Genomic DNA, 20,312 nt, shown 5'->3' on the forward strand with positions numbered 1-20,312 from the left:
AGCTTCATTGGGTGCCGGCTCGCTCTGGGAACCCTGGAAACGAGGCTGCCGATAAATTGGCCCGAGGTTTGATTTGCCGGGCTCAGGACAGCCTCGATCCAGGATTCTTGAGGGAGCGGGCGCACACCTTTGCGGAGCTCACGCAAATACCCCGTTTGGATCGTCGGACTTACCCTCCTCCCCACCCCTCTCTTACGCACTCCCAACAGATCCTCTTCTGACGCCTCCAGACCCGCTCTCTGTCACCCCCTCAGCTTTTATCCCACTATTGCGGCACATCCCCAGCATGCTCCCTATGCGGTGACCCCCACGCCACACTCTCCCATATCCTTTTCGGCTACCCTGCTGATCCTCCCCCGCGGGGACAGCACGCCATCTCGAGCTGGGAGGACTGGGAGGTCCTCCTTATATCTGCAGACCCAACATCGCAGCTTGCTGCGGTTACTCGGGCTGCCGACGTCATGTCCCGGCATGACCTACTGGATGCAGGGCGGGACCGCGCAGTGGCCCAGGGACCCAGCTGGGTCTAAAACTCACTTGCTCAATAAAGTTTTTCTGTCTGTCTGTCTGTCTGTCTAGAATCCTGGAACATCCAAACCACCCCGAACAACATCAACAGCACAAAAGGAAACCTGCCCCCTGTATATGCCCAGGGACTTCGCTCTTCAACTCAACAAAGCAAAGTCGCCATTCACCATCTCCCTGCAGTACGCCAGCGTGACTAACAGCCTAAACCCCCCTCCCCCGCGCCTTTCGCATCATAGCTGTCTTTCCTATGACCCCCTCCTCCCTTCCATACTTGAAAGGCGCTAGCTACTGCCCTCAGTCACCCCTGATGACGGAGCCGAGTCGGCTCCAAAACGTTGGGTTAAAGTTAAAATTTTTAGTTGGATGCGAGATTGGCTGTTATGTAGACGCCTAGATATTTGTGCTCCGTCAATGATTTTAAATTTGTGCCATTAATATTATAAGCACATTCATGAGGTGTCTTTCCTAGAAAACCACAAGTGGACTGATTTGTTTAGGTTAATATCCATGTCACGTGTATCGAACCATACGACAACCTTTTTTAAGTCTTCCTGTGATTGGATTCAGTCATTTGGTTTAGTAATTTGCCTGTACAGCACACAATCCCCCTCGAATAGTCGTACGCAAGAGGAAATACATTCAAAAGTGTCATTCATAAAGATTAAAAACAACAGTGGGCCGAGAACGGACCTTTGTGGTACACCAGAAGACACACAACATTCGACTGTTCTCCATTTATAATTACCTGTTCGCTTCTTAAATTAAGATACTCTTTTATTAATTTAACACCTGAATTTTTTGTTATACCAGGACAGCTTTTCAATCAACAGCGAGTGGGAACATCAAAAGCTTTTTTAAATTCTAGGAACACACAGTCAGCAACAATCTTTTGATCTAAAGCACCTGCTATATTATGGCTTATTTCTATAAGTTTGATAATACAAGAAAAGCCGCTACGGAAACCGTGCTGTTGAGGATTCAACAGAGAGTATTTATTCAAATGTTGCATGATGTTAGTGTAAAAAACATGCTCGAGAACTTTAAAGGACCGCATTTAAAGGCTGCATTTTATGTTCTCCGCTTTTTTTCTTTCATTTTACCTTTTCCGCACCCGTCTCCTTGCCTCTTTATCTCAAAATTATCTTCCCCACGCAGAGTAGCATGCCAGTGACTTTTAAATGGTGTCTAAATCCTCTACGTTTTAATTAAAAGTTTTCTCTCTCTCTATCACATAATTTCCATAGAATCCATACAAGGAATAAACGGATTACTGAAATATTTACATGAAAATTTTTCCACAACCTTCTTCAACAACCAATGATCATTAGAATTCGAACATTTAACAGGAAAGACTGTGCACAAATAAGTGCGTGCTATTTTTATGAACAATACACGCTTGGTAATAACTGCTCTGATGATATTGAAAACACGTACACGATAAGCTTTTCTCGCCCACCTTTATGGTGTCTTCGACTGGTAGCTCCCGCGATCCGGTTAGGATCTGTCAGAGTGGGAGCCGCTCTCGCTCTGAGCGCATAGCGAGACTAGTCAAGCCGAATGGTCAGCGAGTTTTTACAGCGGAAGCGCCGGAGGCAGAAGGGAGACGCAACTTCCGGAACCACTACGCGGTACCACTGCTCATGCCAACAGTAGAAGCACTTAAGGTCCCTTGATTACCTTTAGCCGCACGTGGCCGCACACAGTTTGCATCGCGGTCGCCGCTTAGCCTGTATAAATCGCTACCCCGGCTTTCCGTCCCACTGGACGCTCATTTTTCGAAGATCGCCTTGTGGATAGCACTGACGTCCTTGTCTGAGCTGCTGCTCAATCGCTGTTGTCATGCGACAGCAACACAGGCCGTGTTCCTAGCGTAGTTATCCGGCGTCTCTTGGATATTTTGCCTCACACAGCGCGGCCCTGCAAAACACAACACAGCAAGGACGCTACTACGGCGTCAAAAGCCTACACTTACTTCTGCCTACGCGCAGGCGACGCCGAGGCCTCGCACCGCTTCCGAAAAATGGCGGAAGTGTCTCCGTCACGTGGACTCATCTCAGAGTCGCTCCTGCAATTTTCCCTGAGCGCGTCAGAGGACTCTGAGCTAGTGGTAGTCGTAAACATTTATTATGTACAAGGAGGTGTTTGGGCCCGGGCCCTATGGCCAAGTTCCTCACAAATCTAGGTGGAGCTCCTATTCCGGAGCCTAAATGGCGTCTAGCGCCGCTCACGCCCGGGCGACCAAGGTTCGGTCGGACTGCAGGTCATGGCAGCTGAGCAGCGCCGCCTCCCAGACCACCATAGAAGGGTGGGAGATGAAGGATTGGGAAGGGTGGGGATTGGAAGGGCGGGCCCAGGCCATATGGAAAACATCCGAGAACGTCGCTCCGCACAGCCAGCAGCTACCATCAAGTTCTGAATTGAAGTGTTTAAATACTGCCGGGCACAGCATTGTGTTTGTAAAAATTTTGAGGAGAAACCGTTCGTCTGCTCTCCGGAGACCCTTAAAGTGTTCCAGAAAGCGACGATGACTGTCCTTATAATATGTAGTGATGTCTTTGAATGTAATTAGATATCGGGTAGGCTCGTAGTAGGCTTCTTGAGCAAGCGTGAGTGGCCGGGGAGAGAGCGCACGGGCCGCCTGATCGGCTAACTCATTGCCCTGGAGTCCCTGGTGGCCGGGGGCTCAGATGAGATTACACTTTGGAGGGTCGCTGGACCGACAGCAATTTTTTAGGGTGCGCCAGGCGAGAGGAGGTATCCAGCCCAGCTCATAGTTCCTACAGGCCCCCTTCAAGTCGATAATGATGCATTTCACTTGTTGGAGGGAGAGTGCGAGTGCAATCGCGATTTCCTGCGCGTGTGTTGCGCTGTAGGCGCGGAAGTGAGTCGTGCCACTTTGGTGGTGTCGTGGACCACTGCTGCGGTGAACCACACCCCACGGTGGAGACCGGCAATGTCCATGTAGTACACGTGTTGTTGTCGACCTTAATGTCGCTCCAGTGCTTGCGCACGCGCCTGGCGATGGCCATTGTGGTCAGAGTGCGACATGTAGCGGGGAATGAGTCGGACCCTGAGGGTGCTTCTCCAGGGTTGTGGCGCTCGTACCCTTTCCTCAAAAGTGATGTGTTGAATGTGGAGTCGGTCAAAAACGCGGCCACCGGATGGCGTTTGTGATAGGCGCGTATATTGGTTGACGAGATGGGCGTCTCGGAGTTCCCGATAGCTGTTGACCAGCCTTAGGTCCGACAAACGCTGGTTGGATGTGGTAATGGGAAGGTCAAGAGCCCGTTTGATGAATTTGGGGTGCGTGACCTCGAGTTGGTCCTCGTCGTGTTTCCACATGTGAAGGTATGGGGTTGAGTAGAAAATTCTACTCCTTACACAGGCATATGCCAGCCGCAAGGCATCTTTGCTTCGTAACCACCCACGCTTGTTGGAGGCTCAGCGGACCATACGACCCACCTGATCACCATACATGCGGAGTTTTGCGAGTGTTGTGTCCAGTTTGCGTTGTTGGTGAATAAAGAGACTGAGGATGCGGATCTCCTCGGCCTCTCTAATCTGACCTGAAGGGAGTGTGAGGTGAATTGAAGTGTCGTCTCGAGGAGAGGGTCGTATATGGACAAATTCTGATTTGGTGGGAGCACACTGGAGAGTACACTACGCAGCGTAAGTGTCTACTGCCTCCGCTGCCTGTTGTAGGCAGGTCTCCATGTGTCCGAGATGGCCTTCTGTTGCCCAGATAGAGATATCATCTGTTTATAGGGCATATCGGATGCCGGGCATGGAGCTTAATTTTGCGGGAAGGTCTTTCATTGCGAGGTTGAAGAGGAGGGAAGATAAAATCGCACCCTGTGATGTACCCCGGGATCCAATGGTATAGGGTCCATGTTACTTGTCTTGAATTCGAATGTAGTCCTATCGACCCATGAGAAATCGCCAGATGTATCGGTATGTATTCTGACCACTTTTCGTATCTCGGAGGTGGTTGAGTATTACTTCATGTTTAACATTGACAAAAGCACCTTTCAAATCCAAGGCCAGGGGTACCTTGTCAATGTGAGGGAGCTCTTTGGGCTCTAATATGTCGTGATGGAGTTGTAGAAGGATGTCTTGTGCGGATTTCTGCGGTCGGAAACCAAACATAGTGTCTGCAAAAGTATGATGTGTTTCGAGGTAAGTGGACAGCCTGTCTCGCATCATAGTCTCGATCAGTTTGCCGACACAAGATGTGAGGGAAATAGGGCGCAGGCGCTCCACATCAATTGGGTTGCCTTCCTTAGGAATAAATGTCACTAAGGTTGTTTTCAAATTCGGGGGCAGAGGAATCTCTCCAAGCCAGACATGGTTGATGAATTCAATGAGGGTAATATAGGCTGCATCCGGAAGGTTCGCCAGAGGTTTGACGCTAACCCTGTCCCGGCCCTGTGCAGTACAGCGTTTCATTTTGGCTAGGGCCTCCTTCAAATCATGGAGCTTGAAGGGGGCGTCCAGCTACAGATTTGTTTTGCCTATGTATGAGCATTGTGAAAGGCGAGGGTCAACCGTGGTACAAAGACATCTGTCACACAATGTTCGGGCCAGTTGTGCTGTAGTACCGGGAAAGTTATGCATTGCACGTTGAAGGTGCCGGGCCGTTTCTGCACGCGTTTGATTGGGGTCAATAAGTGCACGAAACATACGCCAGGTGTTGTGGCCAGACATCTGGCGTGCAGCAGTGCTGCATCGATCCACCCAGTTAGTGTCGGCTAACTGAGCGGCATAGTCGGCAGCCTTGTGGGTGAGTTCAAGAATGCGATGTCTGGGTTTCTTGTTGTGTTTCTGCTTTTTCCATCTTTTGGTGAGACTGCGGCGGGCCTCCCAAAGATGGAGAAGATGGTTGTCTACTTCAGGGGTGGAATCAGTGAGCTGAATGCATTGTTCGTTTATGCGGAGAGTTGTCATTGGAGAGGTCACCCATTCTTGATATCCCGAGCGACAATGTCGACAGAGGGAAGTGTCGAGCGAGAATATGGGCTTGCGTTGTGCGGCGTTTAAGGGGCCGTGTGTAAATGGTCGTATTAATGATGCAGTGGTCACTGACGAGGGTGTCTTGGGTGTTAAGCCATTCGGCGTGCCGAATATGGCTGGTAAGGGTCAAATCTGGACCTGTATCCCTGGTTACTGAGTTGTCCATGCGAGTGGGGTTGTCCGGATCGGTATGGAGGGTTACACCGATAGTCAACTTAGTTCCGCCAATTTTCTGCCTCTGGGTTCCTCTCTAAGGTAGCCCCATTGCCGATATGTAGCGTTGAAATCGCCTACAATGAGTAGGGCGTCGCGCCCAGCCACGTCCATTGCTTCTGTAAAGAGGTTAGAAAATGTTTCGTCTGTAAGTTTTTGGGGCAGTAAAAATTAAGCACATGAATCGAGGGGTTTTTTCTCCGCAAAGGTAAGACCGTGACCATGACATAGGTGTATTCGGGGGTCGATGGGAGGTTGACCTCTTGGGCTCTGTAGTCTTTGTGAACTAGGATGCAGGTTTGTGTGTCCCTCTGGAAAGTCTGATAATTAGTGAGTTTGGTGTTGGCTCCGGGCTCCTCAAAGGCGACCAGGGCCACGACGAACTCAATGGTTTCAACGCGAAAGTGGGCTCGCTTCTGCCGGTCCTTGAAACCCCTGCAATTCCACTGGGTTACTGTGAAGGGTTACTGCGCTACTGGTTACTGTGAAGGGTTACTCGGTTTCTGAGCTGGAGGCGAGCGCTCGGAAAGAACCAGCCGAATGTAGTCAGAGTGGCCGGTTTCGACAAGCCGAATGTGTGGGCGCCTCTCAGAGCGTTCTAGAGCGATCTAAAGCGACCAGTCGAAGACACCATTAGCAACATAGCGCAATTGATTATGTACAAGGTATACATAGGCATACAGTGGTAGCTTCAACTGATATTGCTCCGCCTTAAGTAAATTTTTGAAAAGCAAATATAAAGCGCCCTGTCTTGAATTTGACGCAGAATAGTCCGAGAGGTGTCTTTGCTTGTCGTAATAGCGCCAAAAACGCATTTCTCTTGGCACATAAATTCAGGGATGTCGTTGTGTAAATCCTAGTGTGATTTGAGATTATCATGTTGTTTTTGGCTAAGACGAATCAAGAATTTTTTTTCTGGTGTGAAGATAATTTATTCCGCACCAAACATGATGGCGCAGGATAAATAAATCTTCCAGCTAGCCAAGATCATGTATTCGTCTCAGCCTGAAGCAATCACGTAAAAATCGCGTTAGAGTTACTTTCTTTAGAGAATGTAAATTCTAATATTAATGCCTCATCTAAAACAATTAAAGGATAAGTTTTAACGCTGTTGTAGTCCGCTGTAGATATAACGCTATTTTGTAATTGCCTTGAACATTTATTTGGTGTAAAAATTCTTAGATTTTAATATAAAGCATATTGCAAATGATGTCTTTCGTTTTGTAGATGTATCCATGTGTAGAACATTGTGATATGTGCATATAATATTTTCACGCTCTACATCGACATCTGTTATATTTTATTCCAGACTATAACGTCGAGCATGTAGCCAGAAATGAACGCCACCAGAAGCGCATTAATATTTTCAATATCGACCATGTTGAAGAAAAGGCAGCCTGAGTAGAATGCGCGCCGAGAAACTGTGTCGACGCATAAGGGAACTTATTCTGATTTTATGAATCCTAATGCCCGACTAGAAATTATCACTGCATTTATCGTGGAAAAAGGAGAAATTCAAAAATTGCTTCTCTTTTCGAAACACTTTGATAGAAACATTCTTCGAAACCACTAAGCACTGTGTTTTGCTTATTTTTCAGTAAGCTTCACTTCACTTCTTTATATCTGATAATTAGTTATTACCTTGTTTATTACAGTTTTGCTCTTGGGCTAAAAATTACACATTATGCAAGGCTTTATTACATCTCATATTCGTATCTTGAACAAATTTTTAAAGCTGTGATTAAATCCCATTTTTCTTTCCCACATCTGAGGGTGGCAGTGACGCAAAACGATCAGCTTATGTGTGATCAAAATTGCCAGTCGAAAGAGATCAAAGAACATTTTTTGAAGATTCAAATCAATTAGCGACAGTACATTGCGGCCAGTTAAAACATCTATTTATTTATGTTTTACAATAAGGTGGCAGTAAAATAAAAGCTCTCTGAGTAGAAGGAAAATGCGGGCGATCTTCGCAAGGTACATTTTACTGAGTTGAGATTGATTATCCTTGTTGCTACACTTCACCGCGTTGCCAAAAGTGCGCCTGAATCATTATTCTACAATTTTACTTTCAACCCCAGGCGCCTTCACAGTAAAACACGCAGTTAAAGTTAAAAAAAATTCAGGAGGCAAAACGATTAAAAAAGTCAATATCTTGCCGTGCTCTGAGGTGAACAGTGTGGAAAAGTAATTTACTTCAACCCCGAGCGGAATTGAGCGATCCAGGCTCCTCATAATCTCACTGTTATTTCTGGTTCCTGATGATTAAAGCTGGACGTGTGCTTGTGGCGTATGTTTTTCGGTCTACAGATGGCGGCAGGGACAATAAATTACCGTTTTGTGGCAGTTTCCAATAAAAATGTTTTATGATTTAAACGTAGTTCTTGCTTGATTACAATAATTATGAATCACACTCTTTTGGCGATGTCTGCATACAATCATGCAGCATAACCTTGCAAGTCAGGGGCTCAATTTACCGATGACAAAGATTTAAACCTAATCATTTTGCTTTGGCGAGTGTTCCTTCGCAAGTTCAACGTACGGTAAAGGTTTGCGAGAAGCCGGCGCTCTTAAAAAATGATTTCAACGCAGTCACGTGAACCAATAGCTGTAAGTATCTGAAAGTATGAATTGATGTTCACGTTTCGTCCAGTGGTAGCAATACTTTACGCAAGTAAGCGACTGGAGTGGTATACAATTCTTGTAGCCGCCGCGGTGGCTGAGTGGTTATGGCGTTCGGCTGCTGGCCCAAAAGACGCGGTTGGATCTCGGCTGCGGCGGTCGAATTTCGATGGAGGCGAAATGCTAGAGGCCCATGTACTGTGTGATGTCAATGCACGTTAAAGAACCCCAGATGGTCGAAATTTCTGGAGCCCTTCACTACGGCCTCTCTCATAGCCTCAGTCACTTTGGGACGTTAAGCCAACTCAAACCATAAAAACCATACAATTCTTGTAGAGCACCCATGCAGAAGATTGTTCGTTTCTGGCGTAGGGCGACATTCCGGTTTGTCTGGGGTCCTTTGAAGAAAAATTTTACTTTTGCAAACTACGGTAACTACTGCGCTTAAAAAAAATTCTATAAAATTCAAGCCCGCTTCTCTAAAAAAATTGAAGCGCAAACCGACTTTCAATTCCTGAATACATTTGAAGCATTTTTTGTTACTCGTGCTTCAAAACTGAATATTCTGGGAGGCCTGTAGATAATTCATTTAGAGAAACACCACGCATTACATTTTTGAAGTTGCATAGTTGATGTTGCATATTAAAGTTTTGAAGCTGCAAATTTAGTTGCGAAAACGTCAGGATATCATGCAAGCTCCGAGGTCATGTGGCCGAAGGGTGCCTTGATCTGTTGCAGAGCTTAATAGACAACCTCCGCTTGCATATCATCGTTATCAGTTTTCAGCCGCGGAAACATTTCGCTGGTTTTCGAGGAACATAACACGATGGTCTCTGCGAGAAGCGCATAAATGGGAACATATGCGTGAACAATAAATTGAGAATGCAAGTATGGTATGCTTTAAGCTGCCCATGAGAGAAATTCTAGTGAACATTGCACGAAAACAGCGGCAGACTTGAGGTAAATGATAAAGACGAACACAACTGATTTTTTAGTAAGTGCTAAACTTTTCGGCCAGAACAGCATTGAGCATAAGAAACATGGAAGGGTTTTAACGCAGCTAAACCGAATAAAGGGTTGAAATCGTGTATTTAGCCAGATTGGCTCATGATTTTCCTGGGTGCTACGCACAGCTGGTGGTGACATTAGACTCAGGTGAAGCTCACATTGAAGTTAAGGTGATCGGGGCTGTTCACGCCTGCAGGTGGAAGTTGATGAAGACGACGACGTGCAATGTACAGCTCGAGAGTTGTTTGCACTTTTACATGAGACTTGATCGCCTGCGGCGATAGCCTAGTGCCCTCATGCAGCGGCCGTCAATCTGTTTGCACTGCAGCGCGTTCAAAACCCAGTCGCGGCAATAATTATTTTATATGTTCATGGGCTGTTGCTATGCTGTTTTCTCAAGGTCACCTTCAAGGTGGAGCTTAAAAAAATCTTGGTGAGTAGGGTAGAACTTGTGAATTGGTGCTCTCACACTAAAACGGTATCATACTAGCTTTTAGAGGTATTAGAACCTGCACCAAGAGCAAAGGGCACCTTCGTTTCCCGAGCCCTCAAACCAACCACTCGATCACGGCCGCAGCTCCTAGGATAACTGGTTTGTTTCTCGGTGATGCCGTCTCTTTTGTAACGTCGCGCTTTTAATTTTTATGTAGCCACGCATGACAATGAGTAGGCGGTCAAGGAGGCCGAACGCCTTGCTGAATGTTCAGAATCGCGCGCGAGCGGTACGGCGTGCCAGGCAACGTAAACAGCGAGACGCTCAGCGCGTTGTCTAGTACAAGAGAGAGAAAGCGGCTGAAGGTGGTGGCAGGTGAACAAATAAAAGGAAACATGGAGGCTGTATGCTCTTAATCTAGGAAAAGCGCCTTATGGTGGAGCTTCTTAAGCTGAGAAAGCAGCAAGGTGGAGTATGCGAGTTTCCTACCTGCAAGAATACAACTAGGTAAAAGACGACGATGCACGGTCAGCTGTAAGAGTGCCTGGCCAAGACTCGAGTGCAGATACCTCAATCAGTGAGCAATCTTATACTGAGCTTTACTTTTCCTTTATACACATTTATGCTTCCGTTTACTCCTGACGATGAGACAGTCTACGTGTTGTCTCTAGCATGGGTTAACGAATACATTGCTGAATGTCAGCATCAGTTCATTTTGCTCCTCCACTCTCCTTCTCTGCCCTTGCACTGTTTGATGATAAAGGCCTGTCTAGCCCCCTCTTCATAAGCCTTCCTAAATCAAATTGTGACCAGGAGTGCTTCAAGAAAGAGGATATACAGGTGCTGCGGCATTAGAGACGAATTTTCTAAGTATTCTTTGAAATTTATTTAGAATACCAGCCATTTCGCTCCCTAGAGGAGCCGTAGAAAAGGGTAAACACTTAATAATTGTCAATGGCAAAGATGATTGCTTTGAAATGTATCAGGCATTGACCGATATCCCTAGACATATTGCACAACAACAGAAAGAACATTCATGCTACGGGTGTAAAAATTTTCTTGCAGCACATCTTCAACAACTCACATGTGTGTATGTTGCAGGCTAATTTTTCTCACAGCTTATTCAGCCGGTTTCATGCTATTTCAAGGCTCTTCGGTAAGCGTACAGGTTGATGTGTACAAAAATCATGCCCAGCCATCTTAAGCGGTTCAGTAACCTCGTACTTACAGTAAAAGGCCGTGACCAGGAGATGAAGCCGCGGAAGTCCTGAAGGCGTCGCCATTTCCGTGTGCTGCTAATCTGAGACCGTCAAAGACATTTAAGTTCACTTGGTGCCTGCCACCTTATATACAGCTTTGCTAACGCCGTCAACACTACGATCATTGGTGTTGCGTAATTAAACCACGCGTTTTATATTGAAATCTCGCATGCATGAAAAAAAGCCAGCCAAGCTCCAGAACTGCTAGAGAGGTTTTCCCAATAAAAGATATAGTAATGCAATTCAACTAATAGTGAATGTCTGTTTTTTTATCGTGCTTTTTTTCAAGCGATCAGAGTTCGGTGAAAAGTCAAAAGTCAACCACGCCCACATGGTGAATCCGGAACTTTGTACATTACGCATATTTCGAATGCGAAGGAGGCCCTGAGTAATGAATACAACACATACCGACGATGACAAATTTTTTAAATTCAGTTATTTTCCAGCTTTAAGTTTGCACCGCTTTTGCGATTTGAGAGCAAACTATTACAGAGAAAATCTTTCGAAGGCTTGTTTTTAGACCCAAGCACTTTTGTCTGTTTCATTGCTAAATATAGCATTTGTGCTAATATAATCTACCTAATTATTCACGAAGTGTAGTGTCATAGACGACAGTTGACGGGATGCGGGTGCACGATAAACAATGTTTCTGAGTGGTGAGGGAAAGCTGGCAATTTCAATCCTTAGAGGCATGAGAATAAATGCATGCTTCATCCTCTAACGAGACACCATTTTACTGGCTATCGAGAAAACAAAGAAATATTTGTTTTCCCTGCGAATACTGATTTACTGAGTGTACCTGCTGCCTATTACGCCGTTGCCCCTTTGTACGGACACTGACTAATTTATAGAAAAGGCCCCTGAATGTGGCTTCTGAACTGTGAAATCAGAAATCCCTGCTGGACTATCACTTCCTCCGTTAGAATTCTTTGGTGCTTTCTTGGTCATAAAAAAAGAATTGCGGGTTGTTTTTACTCAGCGACGCGTTTACTTTTCGGTACAGGAGTATCTGAGTGGGAACGCCTTTGCTGTGATTATTTACACTTCGGTAATATGAGAGGAACGGCTGGCTGGAACCGGTCACAAGCTGGATGTTCGCGGGAACGCAAACAAATGTGTGTTTAGGTATCCGTCTGGCGCGAATTGCCACTAGCACGGGACTTTTTGTTTTCTATCGTAATATAATGTAAACACGATTAATATTAGATTCTAACGCAGCAACGTCAGCTTGGGAAAAATCGGTTGAGAAGGCTTTCAGAAATGTTTGTCCTAAATAGTCTGCCATTACTCCCATCAATTCAATAAGACAGAAATAAGGTTTACATATCGCAAAACTTCATTTTTCAGTACCTTTACAAAGTGTCTCCTGCCGCACCTAAGCGCCTCAGTGCTTTTCGATGGCCCTGGAGAACGAAAGGATATCGGGAGCCGGAGAAGTCAACGTTCCCAATAGAAAGCAACGTTTGGTGCACGGAACATCAGAAATGAGTAAAAGAGAAACAAAATTAGGGAACGCACACAGGCCAGTTCTGTTCGTCCTGACATAGAGCGGCACCCATCTAGGTCGTGATTTTCAAATCCGATCGCGTGTGTTGCGTATGCCACTGCGAAACTATGCTCGGCCCATCGCCTGCTCTTCTATGCTACCAGAATCTGCATTTACGATAAATTCATTGAACGATGCAGATGATGGTGGCATAGAAGCAGTAAAACAAGAACATGCGGGTCTACACAAGTTCGGCGCAACAGCCTTTTCGGTATGGACGTCTCGATGACTTCAGAGCGCTATCATAAGCCTGCGTGAAAAATACTTTCCACTCCGTAAACTGTTGATTGGTTGGTCTTGGTTAGTTTTTCTGGAAAGGAAATGGGTCAGCACCTCTTTCACATCTCGGCTGACTCCTTAAGAGCACCGTAAGGGAAGGAATAGAGAATAGAGCGAAAGAAGAAAGGAAGAAAGAGACGCCGCAGTGGAAGACTCCGGAATAATTTCGACACTTGAGGTTCTCTGACGTGCACTGACATCGCACAGAAGACGAGCGCTTTGCGTTTCGACTCCGGGAAGCTCTTATAATGAAGTGGCGCCTCTCCCTGAGACTTTGCTACTGCTAATCGACAATGTATGAAAAAGAAAATTTTTTCTTTAAACTCACGGTCAGTGAAATGCACAAAGGGTTTAGTTTTTTTAACTTTCGGTCACGAAGTTGCCAGCCACATTTCATTGAATCTTTTTCTGTTTTGATCTTTTCGAATTTTTTTTAAGTGTTCCCGAAACAATTGGCGATGAGAGCCAAAAAAATATTTCCCTTAAGCATCCGTATTTCAACGTATTAAAATTACTTGATTATTTAAACACTTTCTGTTATAGACCCGATGTCTTCTCCAATCATCGTAAAAAAATTAAAAACAAATGTATCGAACAAGGATGTATTTCAAAGAGGAAAATTAATGAGGGCACTTAAGATTACTTGCGTGCTTTCAATGCGAAAACAGTGGCTCATCGTGAGCTCTGTTGCAAGCTTTATTAAAGATTCCTCCCTTTCGAATGGTGCGTATTCATTAGCATACACTCATAATGAAACACATGCACCACATGCACTACGTGCATATTTATTCGCAAAATGTATTTAAAAATCTGTACAGGTCTGAATGGTGCAGCGAATAGGATTTTGGCACGTTTTGTTTGGCTTCTTAGGTTAACATCCCAAAGCGAATCAGGCTTTAAGGGACGCCGTAGTGGGGGCTCCAGATAGTTTAGACCACTTGTGGTTAATTAACAAGCACTGACATCACACATTACACGAAATTTGCGGGTTCGAACCCGCCGCGGCCGTGGCATTTAAATAGAAGCGTAAGGCTAGATCCCGGAGTACTGTGCGATATCACTGCACGTTAAAGAATTTCCGGTCGTCGAACCAGAACCTTCCACTACGTCGTCCCACATAGACGGAGTCGCTAAAAAGCGTTAATGCTACAAAGTCTAAGTAAATGTGTCATAAATCTATTTCCTGCCCCATTAAAACCAGTAGGCATTTTTCAGTCGGGAAAGAGAAACATGACTTTGTGGCCTTTGAGTTACGTGCTCGCCTCCTAATCTGAGCGTCCTTGATTTAATGCCCCGCACTTTCGAAAGGAATTATTATATTTGCTATATTTTTCCTCTTTGCTGTACACATAACTATCTTTTGTTCTCCTGTTAAGTGACATCACGAATCGACAGCATGGTGACGTCACTGGAGAATTTCGTGCCATGGACTGCGAATGGTGGGCGTCGCCTTTTGTGCTAATGGGAAACATAATTCTTTGGCATTAATAAAAATTTACTTTGACAACTTCGAATTTTCGAGCATTGTCAAGAAAAGCAAATACATAAAAGATGCGAAAAAGTGAGCGTCGCTTGCACTGAAACTCAAATCAGTATTGCAACTCGTGGGATGTGGATCATTCATTAGAATTCATGGCGGCAGCTTCCCATTTCGGTCCATAAAAAAGAGTGGTAGCAAGAGTGCAAGGCCTTCCGCTTAATATATAGATCTATGCATGAATTCCTCAAACGAATTACGTGCCTGCAATGTAAACCGCTACGCTATGATAAAGATGTTTAAAGACGTGCCTCATTTTCTTTCATTTGAATAACGCAGTGGCTGCATACGAACACGGCACTGTTGTGTATCAGACGGACGCCAGGCTGGAACTGAACAAACGTTTATTGAGACAGTGCCTTTTTATAGGCCGATGAACATGTGATCTGCCGACGACTGCTTGCGTGGCTGATAAGCGATACATGAAAATGCAGTTTAAAACATGCGCTATCAGTATACCACACTCCTTTCTCCTAAGATTTGCACAATCCAAAACGGACTAGCTAGCCATTAATGCCATAAAGCAGGACAGGCCGTCGAACACGCGTTGATCTTCGCGGCTCGACCGGTTTTTGGGTGGCTTGGCCTGGACTCGCCCCAGGGGTTGCTTCTGGGCTAGCAGACAGCGGCTGTGGCTGCCTGGCTGTAGGAGGAAGCCTGACGTGGTAGTCCTCACTTGTGACTGGGTCAACTACGAGCCGCGTCCAGGCGCTCCTCAACTGGTTGCGGTGCCTGTGATGACGCTCGCCGTTGTTAAGCTGTACCACGTACGACACCGGACCTCTGACTGCCACAACACTGGCAGCCTTCCACCTTGGACCTGGGCAAAAGCTTTTAGCGTAGACCGCGTCACCGACACGAAACCTCTTAGGCTCCGGTCGTTGTAACTCAGGCGCGTGTTGCCGGTCCGGATGGAGTCTGTCTAACGCTGACCTCAGTCTTCGTCCGAACATTAACTCTGCTGGCGATTTTCCCGTGACCGAATGTGGCGTCGTGTGTTGCTTAAACAGAAACCGGGAAATCTTGCACTGTGTCGAACCTTCCTGCTGCTTCTTCAATGCTTCTTTAACTTCTCTTACCATCCTCTCCGCCCTACCATTGCTGGCTGGATGATAAGGTGCAGTGAAAATTGCACGCACGCCATTACACTTCAAAAACATTTGCAACTCTGTGCTAGTGAAAGCTGTGCCGTTATCTGAAACGATAACGTCCGGTACACCATGTGTCGCAAACATCTTCCTTAAGCTGTTGACGATAGCCGTAGCTTTCATGGATGGCATGATTTCGACTTCAGCCCAATTGCTGTACGCGTCTACCACGACTAAGAAAACGTCTCCTTTGACTGGGCCAGCGAAATCAATGTGCAGTCGACTCCAAGGCTGATCTGGCTTGATCCAAAAATGCACTGGAGCCTTGGCATCACTTTGCCGGTTATTCTGGCACGGATGACAGTGCCGAACAAACTCCTCAATTTCGTGGTCCATCTTCGGCCACCACATGAGCCCTCTAGCTGATGCTTTCATGGCACTCATCCCTGGATGATTTGCATGCAGGAGTTGCAGCACATTCTCTCTTGCTGCGGTTGGAATTATGACGCGATTCCCCCACAGTATGCAATCACGATGCAATGACAACTCCAACCGTCTCACCTCATAAGGCGCAAACTTGCTGTTCACTTGTGCTGACGGCCAGCCACTGAGTAGCCATTCCTTTACCCTGGATAGAACCGAGTCCTTTTTGATCAGCGCAGCAATGTCCGCCGCTTGCAGCGGTGCGCAGTCGACCGCTTCCAACAAGAGCACGTCCCCAGGCGGTCTTGGCTCGTCCTCGTCTCCCGGGGCTGGTAGACGACTGAGTGCATCGGCGTTGGAGTTGTCTTGGCCTCGTCTGTACTCAAGGTGGTAGTTATACGCAGACAACAGTAAAATCCAACGCAGCATTCTGGGCGACACAACTTCGGGCACTCGCTTGTCCGTGTTAAACAGGCCGAGTAACGGCTTGTGGTCTGTTATCACTGTAAATTCTCGCCCAGCTAGGTACTGGTGGAACTTTTTTACGCCAAAGACCACAGCCAAACCCTCTCTATCAATCTGAGCATAGTTGCGTTCACTGACGCCAAGAGTGCGAGAAGCATAAGCTATGGGCTGCTCCTTCCCGTCATCCGCACGATGGGCTAGCACTGCCCCCACCCCCACAGGCGATGCGTCGCAGCACAAAATTAAAGGACGCTTGCAATCGTAGGGCACAAGTACGGCGTCTGAGCTGAGTAAATTTTTCAGTCTCTCAAAAGCCCGCTGATGCTCACCTGTCCACTTCCATTCGTGGTCACGGTCTAGCAGTCGATAAAGCGGTTCGGCCGCTTCCGTCCTGCCCTTGAGGAAACTGCTGTAGAAATTCAGCAGTCCCAAAAAGGCTTGCAGCTCCTTTTTGCTTGCGGGCGCAGGCGCTTGCTGGATGGCGTCCGTCTTGCTTCGGCTGGGATGTACTCCTGAGTCATCAATCCTGTGTCCCAAGAATTCGATGCTCGTCTGGTTAAATTCACACTTGTCCTTGTTTACTCGTAGCTGTGCCTTCTGCAGACGCGATAGCACAGTCTCTAATCTCTCGGCGTGCTCTTCGGCGTTACATCCAGAAATTAATATGTCATCCAGATAAGCTTTCACTCCGGGAACGCCCGCTAACAGCGTGTCGATGACTCGTTGAAAAACCCAAGGTGCGACCGAAATGCCAAACGGCAGCCGCTTAACCTTGTACAGTCCCTTTATCGTGTTAACTGTGAGCACCTCATCCGTCTCGTCGTCTAGCGTAAGCTGCTGATAAGCTTGGGCTCGATCCAACTTGGTAAAAAACTTGCTTGAACTTAGAGCTGTGAGCATTTCCGCTGTAGTGGGCAAGGGGTATCCACTGCTCTTAATAGCTTTGTTTACGGTACTGCGATAGTCGCCGCAAAGACGTAAAGTTCCATCTTTTTTTCTTACCACTACCAGTGGTGTTGCCCAGTTGGAGTAGCTGACGGGCTCCCATACACCTTGTTGCACCAAGCGGTCCACTTCGTTGGCCACGTCGTCCTTGAGGGCCAATGGAACTGGTCGACTTTTGAGGAACAACGGTTGGGCGTCATCTTTCAGTTCGATGTGAACTGGCGGTCCGTTGAAGCCAGGAAGGTCTCTGCGAAACACCTCGGGAAATCGCGAAGGCACGTCCTCCACGTTTACTTGCTGTATACCCCGCAAGCCAATACCTAACGGGTTAAACCAGTTTCTCCCAATCAGGCTGTTGCCTTGCTTCTGTACTACGAGCAAAGGTAGCTTTGCCTTCCTGCCTTTGAATTCCACCAAGACACTTGCTTGACCCAGCACGGGTAACGCCTCCTTTGACCAGGTTACGATAGTTGTTCCAGAATCTTGCAGTGGTATCTTACCGTGATTCCTTTCAACAACCCTGAACGTATCTTCACTCACAATTGAGCACGATGCGCCAGAATCCACCTCCATCGGAACTTCTTGCCCTTCAATCGTTACTTGAACCATGAACTTCTGTTCTTGCTCATTCACTTCGCACAGGGAAAACAACGCACTCATTTCGTACACGCCCTTGCTCTTATCTCCTTTCTTCTTTTGCTCATACGCCGTCTTCCGAGCAGTTCTACTGTCGTCTTTCGACCGACAAGCCTTAGCTATATGTCCAACCCTTTTGCAGTTGAAGCATGTCGCCTTTCTAAAACGGCACAAATGTGGAGCGTGCTTACCGTTGCACCGGTAACAGCTGGACCCCTCCGCTGGGGTGTCTTGCTTCGCACGGGTTGCTTGTACCATTTCCTGGCAGTCCGTCTCGTATCGACCGTGTTTGCGTATGTCTCGCTGTTGCTTAGCTGTTGCTTCTGCAGTTGTGGCCAAGTCATACGCAACCTTAAACGTAAGGCTGTGTTCTGCGAGAAGTCGCTGTTGAACCCCTTCGTTCCGGAGTCCGCATACGAAACGATCCCGCATCATGACGTCCAACGGGAGTTGGGCGCTGCCAAAACCGCAGTCTTCGGCTAGCTTCCGAAGCGCCGTGACGTAGTCCGCAACCGATTCCTCGGCAGCCTGGTTTCGCCTGTAGAACAAAAACCTTGCATACAGCTCCGAAGGCTTTGGATGCAGGTGCTTGCGAACGGCAGTCTTGATTTCTTCGTAGGTTGCTGCTGTCGGTCTTTCTGGCTTCACCAAAGTTACGATGAGCCCGTACACTTCTTCGCCGCAGCTGCTCAACAGGACTGCTCTTTTCTGCTCTTCTTTCGTTATCTGGTTCGCTTCGCAGAACATTTCCAGGCGCTCGACGTATTCGTCCCATGACGCGTTCGTGCCGAGACGATACTCGCCGATCCTGCCTACGGCCATCGCCGTCGCTGCCTCGTCGCCAACTGTTGTGTATCAGACGGACGCCAGGCTGGAACTGAACAAACGTTTATTGAGACAGTGCCTTTTTATAGGCCGATGAACATGTGATCTGCCGACGACTGCTTGCGTGGCTGATAAGCGATACATGAAAATGCAGTTTAAAACATGCGCTATCAGTATACCACAGGCACTCTCCTAACTCGCATATTAGCATCAAACTAATGTTTTCCACTATTGTAGCAAACAAGAAAATACTCTATCATCGAAATGGACATTTTGATGAGTGCATGAGCAAAGAAAGAGGGTGTATGTGCTTTGTTCATGTTGCCATTAGTTTAGCTATTGCGGTTCAGGGACGTTTTTTTTTTACATCTGGCGGAAAGATACAGGGATCGAGATAGAAGAGCACGAAGAGATTTCGATGTCATCAGCCGCAGTCAGTTTGCTGCTCGAAGTAGAGGAATTTTAAATCCTGGCAGCGCTGCAGGATAGAAATTCAAGTTTAGCTCGAGCGCATTCGATGAAGGTTTCATGGTGCCGGAGAAAGTCCCAAGCTAATATATGTCAAGGGGTCACGGCGAGATAGCGACGAATTATATGGCATACAACTAGCCGGGGATGATGACTTGCGGTTCAGGCGGTGAAACGCGTGATACGCTGTGCGTTAGCTATATGAAGCGACAAACCATACAGCGGCGGCCGGAGAAAGTCCCAAGCTAATATATGTCAAGGGGTCACGGCGAGATAGCGACGAATTATATGGCATACAACTAGCCGGGGATGATGACTTGCGGTTCAGGCGGTGAAACGCGTGATACGCTGTGCGTTAGCTATATGAAGCGACAAACCATACAGCGGCGGCGTCTCGTCTAGAAGTGTAGGGCTAAGTTTCTCACCAGTCACTGAGCGAGTAGCGGTAGTAATTCACAAGCCTCAAAGCAGCAAGGCACTGCATAGAAGCGTCAAGTATGTTTAGAAGCAGAAAAAAACAAGGCATTAAACTTGTCACCGAATGAGCACTGCTACCTTCAGGGACTTTGCTGGGGCGTGGGCAGTGCAGAATAAGCGGGGGGGGGGGGGGGGGGGTGATGATTGAGAACGGCGGTGAACGTAAAAGTGGAGATCGGAAGCATCAAGATGCATCACCTGAGACCACTGTTGTGTCATAGATTATTCGGCCGCATAGATGCGGGCTTATGGTTCATCTGCCGGTGGCATTACACGGCGACGCCAGTAACACTAACTTGACCGTGGATACACAGGCATAACAAGTAGGCAAGTTGTCACGGGTGCGCCAAGGGTCCACACAAAGAGAGGCCGGGTCCAGTTGAACGAAAGGAGGTTACACTACGTCAAAAATCAGAACGGGACATACGCATTGGCCCGGAGTCTCCTTACGGCGATGGCGTACGTGTGCTGCGCCAAACGCGAGCATGTGACCATGAGAGCCATCGAGCATGACACTTATTCGACACCGCCAAGAATAATATCTATTTAG

The 20,312-nt window shown here is 47.1% G+C and overlaps 1 protein-coding gene across 1 annotated transcript in view; it reads right to left on the reverse strand.

Annotated features, from left to right (window-relative positions):
- The window catches only part of LOC144109675 (uncharacterized), a 56,846-nt gene extending 37,841 nt beyond the window's left edge, over positions 1-19,005 (reverse strand). The window contains exons 1-3 of the mRNA XM_077642477.1: positions 17,897-19,005; positions 17,414-17,653; positions 16,741-17,008 (exon numbers count right to left, since the gene is read on the reverse strand). Coding sequence (XP_077498603.1) covers positions 16,741-17,008; positions 17,414-17,653; positions 17,897-18,814 — 1,426 coding nt within the window. The 5' untranslated portion in view covers positions 18,815-19,005. The remainder of the gene's footprint in view (positions 1-16,740; positions 17,009-17,413; positions 17,654-17,896) is intronic.
- Between the last annotated feature and the right edge of the window lie 1,307 nt (positions 19,006-20,312).

Source organism: Amblyomma americanum, chromosome 11, assembly GCF_052857255.1.
Source record: "Amblyomma americanum isolate KBUSLIRL-KWMA chromosome 11, ASM5285725v1, whole genome shotgun sequence".
Lineage (NCBI taxonomy): Eukaryota > Metazoa > Arthropoda > Arachnida > Ixodida > Ixodidae > Amblyomma > Amblyomma americanum.